At 46.0% G+C, this 14,741-nt stretch overlaps 1 protein-coding gene across 2 annotated transcripts in view; it reads left to right on the top strand.

The window, feature by feature from the left end:
* Positions 1–14,741, top strand: part of AXIN1 (axin 1) — a 486,191-nt gene that overhangs the window by 194,272 nt on the left and 277,178 nt on the right. For both annotated transcript variants that reach the window (XM_069646773.1, XM_069646774.1), the window contains exon 6: positions 3,057–3,613. In XM_069646773.1, coding sequence (XP_069502874.1) covers positions 3,057–3,613 — 557 coding nt within the window. The remainder of the gene's footprint in view (positions 1–3,056; positions 3,614–14,741) is intronic.

Below are 14,741 nucleotides of genomic sequence, written 5' to 3'. Positions count from 1 at the left end.
AGGCACCTTCCTTTGGTCGGGCTTCGGATCACGTGAATTGTAGTTGTCGTTGATCGATCACCTTGGAGGAGCCGGCGTCTGAAGGATCCCATGGAGTGTAGGGGAATATCGGCTCCCCACTGCACGATCCTGGATGTTGCCTGGGCCAACATTGGTTTGTCTGGGATCTGAGGAAATTGGTTCTCTCCCATGATGTTCACGGTGGCCCCTGAATCAACTAGAAAACAGAACTGTCTGCCACATATCTCCACTGGTATTCTGGGAGATTCTTTGGCCTCTTTCGCGTCCATGATGAGGTTCACATATTCATCCTGAGTGTACTGATCGTACTGGTCACTCGTGTTCCAACCCGAGAGGTGCCATCAAGTAGTACCCTTGACGTGATGGTGATGTTCCATCAAACTCATCTCGAATCCGAGGAATCTGGTCAAACGCCTCATGTTCTTGGGCGTTGTCAGGGTAGTGGTCCTCCACAACCCTCACATACTGCCTCGGCCCTTGCAGGTATGGGCGCATCTGGAATGTCTGGTTCTGCGGGGTCCGGTTGTACGACCTGTACTGTGATGATGATGATGATGATGATGATGATGATGATGATGACGACATGCACGGTGTGGGGAAAGGGACTGGAAGTGGCCCTCTCTGCCGCAGTTCCCACACCTCTGGGTGGGTGCGGGGCATGTTCCCGAATGGGGAAATGCCATCCCGAATTGGTAGCACTGCTGCTGCATCCTCGGAGTCATCAGGAATCCACCACTAGCGCTCTTGTCCCCTGCTCTTGCGTTGCTGGGTTGGATCGCAGCAATCAGCTCACTTTTGTCTTGTTTGGACGTGGTGGTACCTGCCATCTGGGTTGCTTGTAAGTCAATTCTTTCAAAGATCCTGGCCATTTCACTGACCTCGTCAATAGTGAGTGGTTTTTTTAGCAGTTGTTTCTTGAGCGTCTGTGATACGCTCCCTTCAATCACCTGCTGGCGAATAGGGCTTCGTCCAACGAGAAGGCATGAAACTGGCAGTGGGCTCCTTTAATTCGCAGACGTGTGATGAATTCGTCCACTGTCTCTTCAATTCTCTGGGTACACTGATTGAACATGTACCGTTTGTAGTCTCTATTGGGCTCAATAACACGTCTCTTATTGAGGGCTGTGAGTAGGGATGCAAAATCCGGGTGTTCGGCCGTCGGAATGGTCTTGATTAGTGACTTGACTTCATTGCCGGCAATATTGAAGAACATGGCGCGTAGTTTCGGGGAGTTTTCTCCCCCCACCGCTGCAATAATGTTATTAAAGTCCTTCAACCATTCTACCCATTGCGGGCCCTTGTCACCTTGCAGGGTCATCGAAAACGGGGGCGGCATGCGCCACCCAGTGGCTGTGGACCTCATGGGAGGGACGTAGATCGCCTGGGGTTGTACAGCTTGGCCAGGGGACGAGCTTGTGTTGGCTGTTGGTGGCAAGCGATGGATATGCCACTGGGTATGTGACGTCACCTGTGCCACTTGCTTTGCGCCTCTTCAACGTTAGTAGTGGGCAACCCGCCCTCGGATGCTACTGAGTTGATGACCTCAACTGGGCCGTGTATTTGGCGCCTTATTAATTTTTTTCCAAAGTTAGTGGAGGGCAACTGGCCCCTGGTGGCTGTTAGCTGGTATTGACATCTGTGTGATCCTGCACAGTGCGGTGAGGGCCCAGGCAAGGGAACTGAAGCAGCAGGATAAACTGTGGATGCCCTAGGAGGGAGGGCTGGCTGGGTCCAGCTGAGGTGATGGGCTGTACCACGTGTAAGTGAGCAGCCATGGCGCCGTGTCTAGAATGGTGGGGGGAGGGGGCCACCCACCTGTGTGCACACGTGGTCCTTGTAGGCAGGCACTGGAACCGCTGGCCGATTGCCGTGGAGTCGGGGTACGGTGCGCTTCTCAAATGCGCCGTCCCACCAGTGTTCACAGCTTCAGCAGGAGGAGGAGGCAGGGCCCAGCATCAGGGCTTTCATTGCTGGCGTAGGCCAAAGACAGCTGATGACGCAGCCACTCTGGATATGCGCAGCGGGATTGCTCGCATGCTGGAGGAGGAGGAGGAGGAGGAGGAGGAGGAGGAGGAGGAGGAGGAGGCAATAGCCTCGTCGCCAGTTGTTACGGGCCTTGGGCCCGAGGAAATGAAGAACACACACCAAGTACAGATAAAGACGTCGTCTTTATTCCTTTTCCAAAAGAAAACTAACTTCCCTTGCCACCTCCCACGTCATGGCCCACATGCTCCCGTCACGTGGGCCTGTCTCTATCTTAAAAGACATGCCCCTTAACAAAGCTGAAGGCTATACTTCCCTTCAAAAACTCAGAAAAGGTTCAAAAACAGAGCACAAAGATTGGGGGTCCATTGAAACTATGGAGGAGTAGTTGCCACTAGGGAAGTCTTTCTTAACAGTATTCATAATCCTGCACTTTGCATTTCAAAGAATAATGCCATTAATAGTCAAAAACACAGTAGAAAAATATCTGTTGGCATCAGCCCATCTTGAACACATTGCATTTGTAGCTACAAAGTTGCGAAAGAAAACGTTAGAAGAATACAAAGTATTCTAAACACACTTTGCTTTAAAAATACAGGAAACTCACTAAAGGAGACAGTCTCCTAATACTGATAGTCCTAGGGACTAATCAGTTCCCCCTAAAAATGAGCACAAAGCAACGGAACTAAAGCATAAGGCGTTTTTTTACTTCCAAACTGTCAGGACAGCAATCAAAACAGTGCAAAATGCGTGTCCCATAGATGTCTATGGGAGGAAAGAAGCAAAATTAACATCTTTCCTAACAATGCTCAACAGAGGGTGGTACAAAAACTGCCTTAATACTTGTTATTTGTATACCAATCTTAATGATATGTAGTGGTTCACTGTCATTAGAGTTTGCTAGGGCTATGAGCCTTGTAGGTGGAGACTTTGTCCACCTGTGTCCTGTAAACGTTTCACACTATATTGATGTCGGTCAAATACTTGGTATGCAATTTTAGAAGGATCCTTCGAATGTGCCAATGATGCTGTTTTTTCATGTTCCTCCGCAGGAAGAAGAAGGCGAAGATGGCGATATATCGTCGTGTCCTTCGGTAGTCAGCCATAAGCTCTTACCAGGTCCAGCCATGCATCATTACAACCCTCGCTATTCAGAAGGGGGCTATGCAGGAGTGCTGTTGCGGGATGCTCATGAGGAGAACCCTGAGGCCATCCTTGATGAACATGTGCAACGAGTCATGAAGACACCTGGCTGCCAGTCTCCAGGCACTGGCCGCCACTCCCCCAAACCGCGGTCGCCAGACAATGGATCTCTCTCAAAGCTTTTGTCAGGGCTCTCTGGGACCATAACTCCAGGTCCCGGGAAGCACACCACGAAATCCAGTGCCAAGCTGGATGCAGTGAATATGTACCATCACAAGCATGTTTACCACCATGTACCATACCACAATGGCTTGAAACCAAAGGAGCTACTGGAGGTGGAAGGTGCACAGAGACTACAGGGTAGCTTTCCTTGGAGTGCGGACTCTCACAATTATGCAACAAAGTCACGCAACTATGCAGAGAGCATGGGACTGGCGCCAAACCCCATGGAGTCCCTTGGATACAGGTTAGTGTAACAGCAGAGCCAAAGCTTCAGTATCCCTGTGCATAAGAGGAACAGTAATTAAAGCATCCCGCTCCTGCAGATGAGTGATATAGTAGATCCCAGGCTTGGGTGTGTATGTATGCCACCATTTGTAAAAGTATTTTGTTTACATGTAAGTGCAGCAACATAGCCTATGCTTGTGTTTCAAGTGTATAGCAAATAACATTCAAATGGATTATGTCCTCCAATGTATTCCTTATCTTTAATATATCCCATCTAGCGTTAGCTGTTTTGGAAATGTTTTCAAAGCAAACGGGCGATGTGTGTCGTCGTGTCATTGATCTCATGCGTCTCAGCGGTCTCCTCCGCTCTACAGAATGCTGTCAACGTCTGTGTATATATAGCACGCACCGCGCGCCTGGTACTCCAGTTCAGTTTTCTTGCATGCACATCATGCTTCGACGGTTCATTTCTACGATGTAGTAGCAGTTTACTTGAAATGTCAACTCCTAAAACGGGATTCAAAAGGTGTGCGGATTGTGGGTCGAAAAGGTCTATACAATCACTGCGATTCCTTTCGTTCCGTGACCGGAAACGCCCTGAAGGAGAGGAAGAGGGGGGGGGGACACGTCCTCAGTAGGCCCCCTTCGAAATCCCCTTCGACCACAACTTCCAAGAGGTCGTCTTCGGACGAGATATGTTTTGTTAGGCAAGAATTGATGTAGTAACCATGTGTGAGACTACACAACACTTATCCTCTTGGTATTAGTTAACCCACCTTTTGGTATAGGCCTTTACTACACAAGTTGGTAGTGTGACTGAGCAGGTAGGCTTATCTCAAGAGGGGTAGATTTGAGCTGTAGAGCTGTAGCAATGAAATTTGCAAATGCAAGTTACCAACTAACACTTACACTCAAGGTTTTTTGGTTATAAATAGTTATTTATTTAACAGCAGTTTTTAAATAAGCATTCTTTAAAAAGGGCAATATATGTAACAATCAAATATACTTTCCCAGAATCAACACAAAGCTAGTAGATACTCTTTGACAACACTTTATTAGTTTTCTCATAAACAACAATAATAAGAGAAACAATGTTTCACAGACAGTATAAGCATGAAATGTACAAACTGACAAGAGTATCTTAAACAGTTCATTTCAAGCAGAGAACCAACCATAGTGAAACATAACCATCAAAAAGAACCACAACCACACAAGACAAGAGAAAAAAAAAAGGGAACCCCACACCTCGAATACCATTACCGCCAAAACAATGCCATCTCTCCATCAGCCATACAAGGCCATAAAAGGACCCCACAATCTCAAATAATCTTCATCCTTATCTTTATTATGGAATGAAACCTTGTCATACTGTGCCAACACATGTAATTCTGTCAGCCACTCATCAACATTAGGTTTCTTCCTTGATTTCCAAACCCTGAGTATTGACTTAATAGCCACCATAATGGCCCTATCAATCCAGCAAGAATGTCTCGCAATTCGACCACTCCTATCTTTACGGGAAAGTAAGATGACATTCACTGCCGACCTCCGCAAAACCACATCAAAAATCAAATCAATTCTATCAATCACTGCCGTCCAAAACTCCAGCACTCTCGGGCAATCCCACAGTAAATGCACTAAAGTACCTCTATCCCTGTTACAACTCAAACACAAATCATCCAGTCGGAGCCCCAATCTAAACATCCTAACAGGTGTCCAATACACCGTCCCAATAATTTTTTGTCGAATTAACCGTAAGCCCATATCAGGACCCAAGTGCAAATTAACCTTTAGAATGTATTTCCAATCCAACTCAGAAATCTCATCCAGGACATCATCAGACCAAATATTTCTTAATCTAGACCATGCCTCCCGAAGTTTCTCATTAATAGGCATAAATTGCATATAAGTACGCACTCCATATTCCGGACCTTCCAATAAGGTAGCAATCTCCAGTTTATTTCCAATAGAACCATCAGCCAAAACCAATCTACAAGTTATCAAATTTTCAAAAGCCATGTATCTATTCAATTCACTTCGCCTCAAACCATACCTATTCACTAATGCCTCAAAACTCAACAACCTATCCCCATCCAATACATCTGCCAATTTCAGGATACCCTTATTAATCCAACTAAGCCAACTCAAACATTTATTATCAATCTGCAAAGCAGCATTGTACCATATAGAAGCATCTCTACTGAATCCATAACTCATATCATTATCCCGAAACCACTCCCCAATTACTTGTCTAGTAGCCACAACCGGGCGCAACTTCAATCTCTTAATCAGCAATTTATACATACTATATATGGATCTCAAGTCAAAAGGAGCACAAACGCCCCTTTCCATACGCAACCAAATTGGTTCATTCACCACTCTATCCCTAAAGTAATATGAGCTTTTTTTAAGTACAAACGCTTTATAGTATTTCATCAAATCAGGGAATCCAAAACCTCCATCTTCAACTTTTTGTACTAGCATGTATTTCGGAATCCGATGCCTCTTACCAGAACCCCACAAGAAAGAAGAAAAAAGTTTCTCAATCTTAAGTAACTGCTTCTTATACAACAACAACGGGATGGACTGAATAACATACAAGATTTTTGGCAAAAGAACCATTTTAATTGCATTGATCTTTGCCCACAGGTTCAGAGTCAATCTCTCCCATCTCCTAATCAATAATGACATTTGCGCATTCACCAAATCCAGATTATATTGCTGTAATTTCTTCAAATCCCCAATAATATGAATTCCTAGATATTTAACCCCCTCTGGAGACCATTTACAGTTCCATGAGCTCAAAACCGTATTCACACGCCGACCAGACAAAGGAAAAACCTCAGTCTTGTCCCAATTCACCTTGTGTCCTGACAATTCACCCACTTCTTGAAACATTGATTTTATTACATCTCCACACAATTCCGGATTCGATAACATAAGGAGCATATCATCAGCATACGATAAAACTTTCACTTCAACCTTCCCAACATTAATACCTTTAATAATCTCACACTGTCCTCCAAGGACAACCCTCCAGCCAATCACCCTTGGGTGCATTCCTGTAACCAAGGAAACTAATCGCAGGGAGTTTCGGGCACCTCCCTTGCTTCCTGCACTGCCCGACTTGCTGGAGCCAGAGGCGGGCTTCACCAGTGAATCCCGCCAAAGACCAAATGAACCAAGTGACCAAACCTGGTTTGGCGTGCAGAATAACTCCCAAGAAGGTGCTTTCCAACAAGAAATGGGGAAAAAGACGACTATGGCCATTTTGACAAAATGGGCACCCATTGGCGCTTTACTGCAGCTGCCATTGCAGCCCGCGGTAGAAACACACAATGGTAGAAAAAAGTAAACGACTGCCACCAGCCATTAATTGTAGAAAGGGTAACATAAAAATGTTACATGAGAGCCTAGACAAAGAGCATACAAAGTAACCCCTCCAGTACCCTATGGTTAGATAGTATGTGCTGGGTCTAGAAAGTTACAAAATGTAAGTAAAGTCAATTTCACTTCACTGCTCTTGGAAACAGGAGTTTCACCAAGAGAAGGTATTTAAAGCTTCGGGAACTCTAAGAGTCTTCCCTGTGCCACTGCACTGGAGGTGTTGTGTGTCACAATGTAAAGATGGTGCCTGTGGAGTTTTTCAGAGTCCAAATCACAGAAAAATAATTGAGAGAGTGGGGAAAAAGGTCTCACTCTCTCCAGGTTAGAAATTAAAAGTCCTGAAGTCCACCAAAAAGAGCTGGGGGTCTCTAAGGTAGAAGGGAATTGGCACATTTCTGTGAATTCTCCCTAACAAGGTGTTATTTGGTTACTTGGATTGACTGATTTCATCTGTACAGTTCTACGGGCCACATTTACCCCTCTTGAGATAGGCCTGGCTGCTCAGTCACACTAACAACTTGTTTAGTACAGACCTATACCAAAAGGTGGGTTACCCAATACCAAGCAGGTAAGTTTTGTGTAGTCTCACATATTTTGACTGCACCAATTCTTACCTAACAGTACCTCGATGGCCACCACGGCTTACCTCCCTGGCAATCAGTGCGGGAGGGTGCCATGTACCGCTGACATCCGTCACACCACCGGAGAGCACCGATTCCCGGTCTTATGTATCTTTCATCGGAGGCTTCGCAGGTATGGGTTGAAAAGGACAAGGGCAACTCCTTCCTTGACGTCCTTTCAGGTCTCGCTGCCTTTCTCCTCCGTTTGAACTTGCCGTCCTGGAATGGCTGCTTCCGCATGCGTTCGGGCTTGCTCGAAGTGTGCTCCTGTACTCCACCTTTTATCCCTATTGGGAAGGGAAGGGTTTGTCTGGTATGTGTACTTGTCAGTAATTGCCTGACTCTGCCTGACCCCTTGTGTTGGGACGCGTCGGGTAAACGGCTTGTGTATTAGTCCATTGTCGTTCATGCTGTAAGTGTTCGTGTTGGAAAAGGGGGCAGGGGGTACAGTTTCTAAGTGTCCTGCTGTGCAGGATGGGGAAAAGGTGTCAAAAGGAAGGGGATACCGCGTTTCACCCTTCGTTTTCCCACTTCCACTCCCTGAGGACCCCTCACCCAGGTGATACCCCTCCACCCCCGACACCCCCTGCCTCACTAGTCCGCACCCAGGAACTGGATCCAGTAGCGATGGTCGTGTCCTTGCCACCTGGATGACAGATCCCTGGGGACTAGTAAGTCAGACACCTTCAGGTTTCTCACAGTAGGTAAACCCTTTGGGTAAACTTTTACACTCATTCAGTTAAGAATAATAAAAAAGTACCAATACTTATTACTTTTCAAATTATTAGTTACATAGTAGTACCTCCTGTCCCCAACTGTTGCAGTAAAATGACAGTAATGACAGTTCCAGTATTTTAATAGTAGTGACTTGCACCAACACTTGTTATAGTAAAATGACTTGTATACATTTTAAAGGAGTAAGTATCCAGCTAATTAAAGGTAAGTCTAAAACCCTAAAACAGTGTTAGGGAGAATTCGAATTTCTGGTCTAATTCCCTTCAACCTTAGAGAACCCCAGCTCTTTTGCTGGACTTGAGGACTTTTTAATTTTAACCCTGGAGTGAGTGAAACCTTTTTTCACTCATGTGTTTTTGACCTGATTTGGATGATGTGTTTCCTTTGTTTTTGGAGTCTGACAAACTGAACAGGCATCTACTTTTTGTATGGTGAGTGTCACAGAGAAATCCTTGTGATTTCCCGGTTCCATGTGTTAATATCCCTGCAAAAATATCGCCATACAAAAATATTGACCATATATAAGGCGATATTTTTGTTTGGGATAATATTACGTGATACCGATTTCGCATAAGGTTGAAATTCCTTTTTCTTGTGTGAACTATGTTAGGCAAAGTTTGTATGCAGTACCCTTTGGGAACACTACAACAACTCTGACTACAGGTAATAGGAAACCCAACCTTTGGTATAAGCGTGTACTACAAAGTTTGGTAGCGTGTTGAGCAGCCAGGCTTATCTCAAGAGGGGTCAATGTGCGCTGTATGGGAGTTACAGAGATTCAAAGTGACAAGTATTCAAATAAACACTTGCAAACAAGGTTTCTTGAATAAACAATTATTAATTTATTCATCAGTCCGTTAGAATAAGCCTTCTGTTAGGGAGAATTGCATGCAGGACCCTCTGGGACCACCACACACAATTGGACTACAGGTGTATGCCAAACCAACCTTTGGTATAAGTCTGTATCACACCGTTTCTGGTAGCGAGCTGAGCAGCCAGGCTTATCTCAAGAGTGAATGTGAGCAGTACAAGTCATTACACAGAGGACTTTCAATCACAGTGGTTCAAGTAGACACTTATACTCAAGGTTTCTTGGTAACACTTATTAGTTTATTGCACAATCATTTAGGAAACATTTCATTAGAAGAAGGCAACTTAATATTATATACCAATATACTTCAATACAAAACTCTTTGAAACAGTTTGAGCGCCCCTGAAATATTAGCCAAATGGCAGTTCAGTTACTTAGAAGTGAGTAAAAAGGCATAAGGTAAGTAGAATAGATCACATATAATTGTTAGACAGTGTAAATAGTTTCAGTTCACCAGAAGAGTTCAATTCAAGTCAATGGGCCTAGGCCAAAGTCAATGGGCTAGTGTTCTGGATAGGAAAGAACAGTTCTGGTATCAAACGGTAAAGTCTTTGCAAACGTTTTCAGAAGTAGTTTAGGCGAAAAAGAATCATTTGTTGGGTTACAAGCTGATTAGGCCTGCAAGTTGGGAAAGTTTCACAAACTTTCATCGCGAGAGTGGCGTTCTCTCAATTGGGTTGGCACAGTACCTTAGTATGAAGAAACAAATGCAGCTGAAGTTGTTCCTGCAGATCTCACTGTTCACGAGCCTCAGTCGTGGGGACAAGAGGGAGGACGTCGGGGGACTCCTGCACTGCACGGGATCGTCGGAAAACGCAAACAAAATGGAGTCACTTCAGTTCCAGCAGCCGTAGATTCAAGCACACAAGCTGGTGTCCCTATACCTGGTTAATCCTAACCAGCCTTGGAATGGTATCCAGGTGGCTTACGAGTTGATTGGTCCCACCAACTCAAAGGGAGAAGTCGTCCTTGAAATGGCCTAGAGATGAACTTGGCAATTCGGCCTGCAGCAGGGCTTCACCGGGCAAACAAACGGTCCAGGAGTTGCAGCAGCTGTCCTCTTCTTCGGTTCTTTCGTTCCAGTGGTCGACTCTGCATTCCAGTCCAAGAGACCCGCCTTTTAAACAGTTCTCTCCATTTCATTTCAGCCTAGCTGTCACTCACCCAGCAGGGTGGCTGTCCTTGCCGGACAGTCAGTCAGCGAGCCAATCACGCCAGAGTGCATTGGGGTCTCCTACGAGACTAAGCACAGGGAGTTTCGGACACCTCCCTCACTTCCTGCCCACCCCAGTTACTCAGATGCCAGAGGCGGTCTTCAGTCCTGAAGCCCGCCAAAGGCATACGAACAAAGGGACCAAACCTGGATTGGCGCGCAGAGACAAACACTAGAAGGACCTTTCCAAAAATAAACGGTGAAAAAAAAAGACTGGGACCTGTTTAAACAAAGGGGCTTAAGGCGCCATCTTGAAAAACATGGCTCCCGTGACTTTTAGCTACCGGTGTTCGCGGTCTGGAATAATCATGGTAGTTTGTTGTAAAACCACTGCCCCAGCCTTTTCAATAGGAAAGGGTAGCATTTGACTGCTCCATGAGTATACCCCTCCAGCACTCCATTGTAAGATGGTGTGTGTGCTGGGTCTAGGAATTTGGAAAGACTAGTAAAGTCAGTTTCCCTTTACATTCTCAGGGAAACAGTAGTTTATCCCAGAGAAGGTGTTTAAACCTTTGGGAAGTCTAAAAGACATCCCTGTGTCACTGCACTGAGGGTGCTGTGTAACACACATGAAAAGATGATGCCTATGGAGTTTATCTAAAAATCCATAATCAAAGAGAAGCCCGAGTGGTGAAAAGGGCGAGCTGTTGTCTGCTGTTTGCGGCTGGAGGCGGCTAAAAGGCCAGGTAAGACGCTGATTACATACATCATATTTCCTTCCAGGGAGGAGCGACCAAAACCCCTGCACCTACGCGAAGCGGCACGCGGCGTTGGCTCGCCAGAATTGCGAGCAGTCTACGGCAGCCCGCGGCCGTCTTGGCCGATATGGCCTCTTCAGCCAACTCGAACTTACTCAATTCATCAACAACACCGATAACACCGCTAGGTCGCGTCATACGCAGCCAATACACACGACTGGAACGAATTGACCGACGCAATACAAAAGACAGAGGAAACCTACGATCCCGTTCAAACGTAAGGAAGGCAAAAAGGGAGGCTAAATCCATCTCCTCCTCCTCCTCCTCCTCCTCCTCTCCATCGTCTAGGCCAAGCTCGCTAGACAGCCTGTCGCTGCGTGAAGCAAGCTCCCGGGCCGACAAAGAGGAAGAAACTGCCGTGCAAACTGAGTTACACCTATTGAGGGACGAAGTCTTCCATCAGCTCCCCGCCGTTACCGGACCCCCTTTGCAGTCAAACCCCGTTGTGATCTCGCTAGGAGGCTCCATAGACAAGTGCGAAACGACGACGACAAATCCGTCTGACTACACACCGTCTCCGACTCCGCGTAATCAGCTTTCAGTCTCAGGAGACCGGCCTGCCTCCGCTGCGGCGAGTGGGACCAGACCTGACAACGCCGAAGGGCGCAGTCGATTTGACCCCAGCGGCATGGTCTTACTGAGCCGACAAAAATCCCCAGACCTTTCAGCCTCTGCTACGACGAGTGGGATTGCACCGGTTGTCGCCGGAGGGTGGTGTCGATCTGACCCTTGCGCTTCGGTCCAAGACGAAGCACAGAGTTCTGAACCTCCAACCGACTCAACCTTGCAACAAATTTACGAAAAGCGCAACACCCATACGCACGCTCTACAAGCTAGAAATCTAGAAGACAACCTGGTGTCATGTGCCGATTTTGGAAGTACCATTCAAGTTGAATGGCATGCAAATTCTGGCTATACGACAACATTCGATGAAGGAGATGATATCGAAACGCCTCCCACTTTACCATCACACCCACTGTTAACTCCACCGACAACAGAGAGGTCTGTAGGTCCCTCGACTCTCCCTTTAACGGTGGCTTCTTCCCCTTTACCCGTGGTAGCGGACCCAAACTCAACCACGGGGAACGAACCGGCCACAGAGCGTTACGCTTCACAAAGACAAACTGCTATAGCTTTACTAAAACGAAAAGCACTCCACCAGAAAAAACCCTACGAATCTGGGACTTCACAAAGTTCCAATTACTACCAAAGGAAGCAGCGCCCAACAGCAAAGAAAATCGAGATTGGGAAAACGCTACTTGCCAGACCCTTAACATGTCACGCATTAAAAGACTTCTTCGCCAGACAGACAAAGAGAAAACTGGTGAGGGAAGTCGAGCTTTCAGACGCAGAACTACTGGACGCAATCGCCGAAATTCCCCCGGCTCCGAAACAAAAGAAAACGGGGGAGGTCGATTCACAGAACTCACCGTTAATTGACTTATGCCTCTCTCCAGTAAGAGCTTCAGCCTTGTCACATAACTCGGACCACTTACAGCTAAGTCCACCTACTGGACCCACACAACCAGCTCTCAACTTGCTCGTTCAGTCATCCGAAGACCGAGTGCTAGGACCTTGTGTCCTGGTTCCAGATAAACATAACCTACCAGCAAAAGCCAAAAACGACGCCCCGCCTCAAAAAACGATTGCAAACCAATTCGCTCCATGTACACGCCCTTTAGACCATCAGAGAAACTCCTCCACTCCGGGAAAAGACAAATCCAGTGAGTCTTCGCCATCAAAATTGAACCACGAGTCAAAAAATCAGTCTCCAGATATGTTCGCTGTGATGTCAGCCATCACGGTGGCCTTGTCCCCGTTTGGAAAACTGTATGAATCGCTCAACGAATCAATGAAAGATCTGGTGACAATAGTAACCTCTACAAACTCAAAAATGATCTTCTTGGAAGGCTTCATCACGGCCCTAAACCAAAAAAACAAGGAGCTAGAACTTCAGTGGGAGCAAAGAATGTCACTCCTAGAAACCCAATTAAGATGCCCACACACACTCCGTGCATCAACAAATATAGACAGATATACAACCATTCAGGAAAAACCGAACGAAGCAAACAAGGGTCAACCAATTAGTGAAACCCAAACCACTCTTGAAACTGAAATACCCAAAGAAGGCTGTCACCAAATAACCAAAGATTTGAAAAGAGGTGTGGAGGAATATAGCAGAAAAACAACACCGCTCATCGTTAAAGCAAAAACCAGCTCTAAGAAATTGGAACCCAAACCCGCACAAAGCCTAAGTTGGAGTAAACAACGAGAGGAGCTACACCCCAAAAGAACGTTACTTCAAACCATGGTACAGAATTCATCAAAAGAAGCAGCACCTCTGGAATTTCAACAGATAACCGAGGTGGACGATTTACATTCATCAATCCCAGATTCCTCCTTGATGAACCTCACACAACACTTAGAACCGGAAGATACATCAAATCCACATATCATTGTGCGAAAGCCTTCGTCAACAGATTCAACAAACGCTTCTACCGATCTATCTACACCGGGCTTCACAAAAGCGTCCTTGACTTCATCGAACTCAGCTGTTTCGTTCGCATTCAAAGCGGCAAAAGAACTACCGTCTGAGGCACGGTCAGCAAATACACACCCCATAGCGGTCGTCAAAATGACACCGCCGGAGAATAACCCACAGGACAACAATAAAGAGTGCATTAATACACCAGTCCAGTCAAGGTCGGAATTAACCAAAACAAAAAAAGACCCCCCAACACACATCCAAACCAATAGCCAAACCCGACTCTTTAAAATGGAACAACTAATGCCAGGAAAGAATTTTCTTGTTCTGAACAGAAAAACAGTTCTCACAATCGTGGCCAAAGTGCCTAGTTTGACCCATTTGTCTACTACGAACTTCATTTTAATTGAACCATACCATAGGCAGAAAAAGGCCAAAGCATATCTACATGTAAAAACCATCCCTCAATATGAGCCAACTAAAGATACGCTTGACGCGCTGATTCAACTAGGCTTCGGCCTGTCAGAAATACAACTACCTCAACCGGCCTGCCAAGTAGGATCAACACATTACAAGACCAATTCTCAAACCACAAATCACAAAAAAAGTGCGCAAGTAAAACAGAATACCGACTATCGAAGTCACTACGCAGAAACACGAGAACACCAACGTGATAGACCTAAATATACGCCACGGACCTGGACAAGCAGAGCTCACCCCCTCAGACAGGAAGGGGGTCAAAATTGGAAAAAAACTCGTCTCAGGTCAGACAGATCCCCTGTGAAAGATTTCCCCTCGGACCACAAAGAACCATTGAACCAATCGCAATCACGGACTCCATCGGGTCCCTGGTCTTGGTTGAGAAAAGTGCTAAAACCAAATTCCCAAAACTAGCAATTACCTTGTACAGAACTGCAAACCTCGGATAAATTTCTGAATCAAATCATCGAAGACTTTCCCCTGACCATCTCCATATGCTCCTGGAACACGAGAGGTCATGACCATCTGCTAAACCCAGAAACACAAGACCTAGCAAAATTTGACATAATCTGCCTCCAAGAGACTTGGCTGAGGGAAA

The sequence above is a fragment of the Ambystoma mexicanum genome, chromosome 2q, assembly GCF_040938575.1.
Source record: "Ambystoma mexicanum isolate Mex_15411 chromosome 2q, UKY_AmexF1_1, whole genome shotgun sequence".
In the NCBI taxonomy this organism is placed as follows: Eukaryota; Metazoa; Chordata; class Amphibia; order Caudata; family Ambystomatidae; genus Ambystoma; species Ambystoma mexicanum.
The sequence above is the reverse complement of the archived record's forward strand: the minus strand, read 5'-3'. Positions and strand labels throughout refer to the sequence as shown.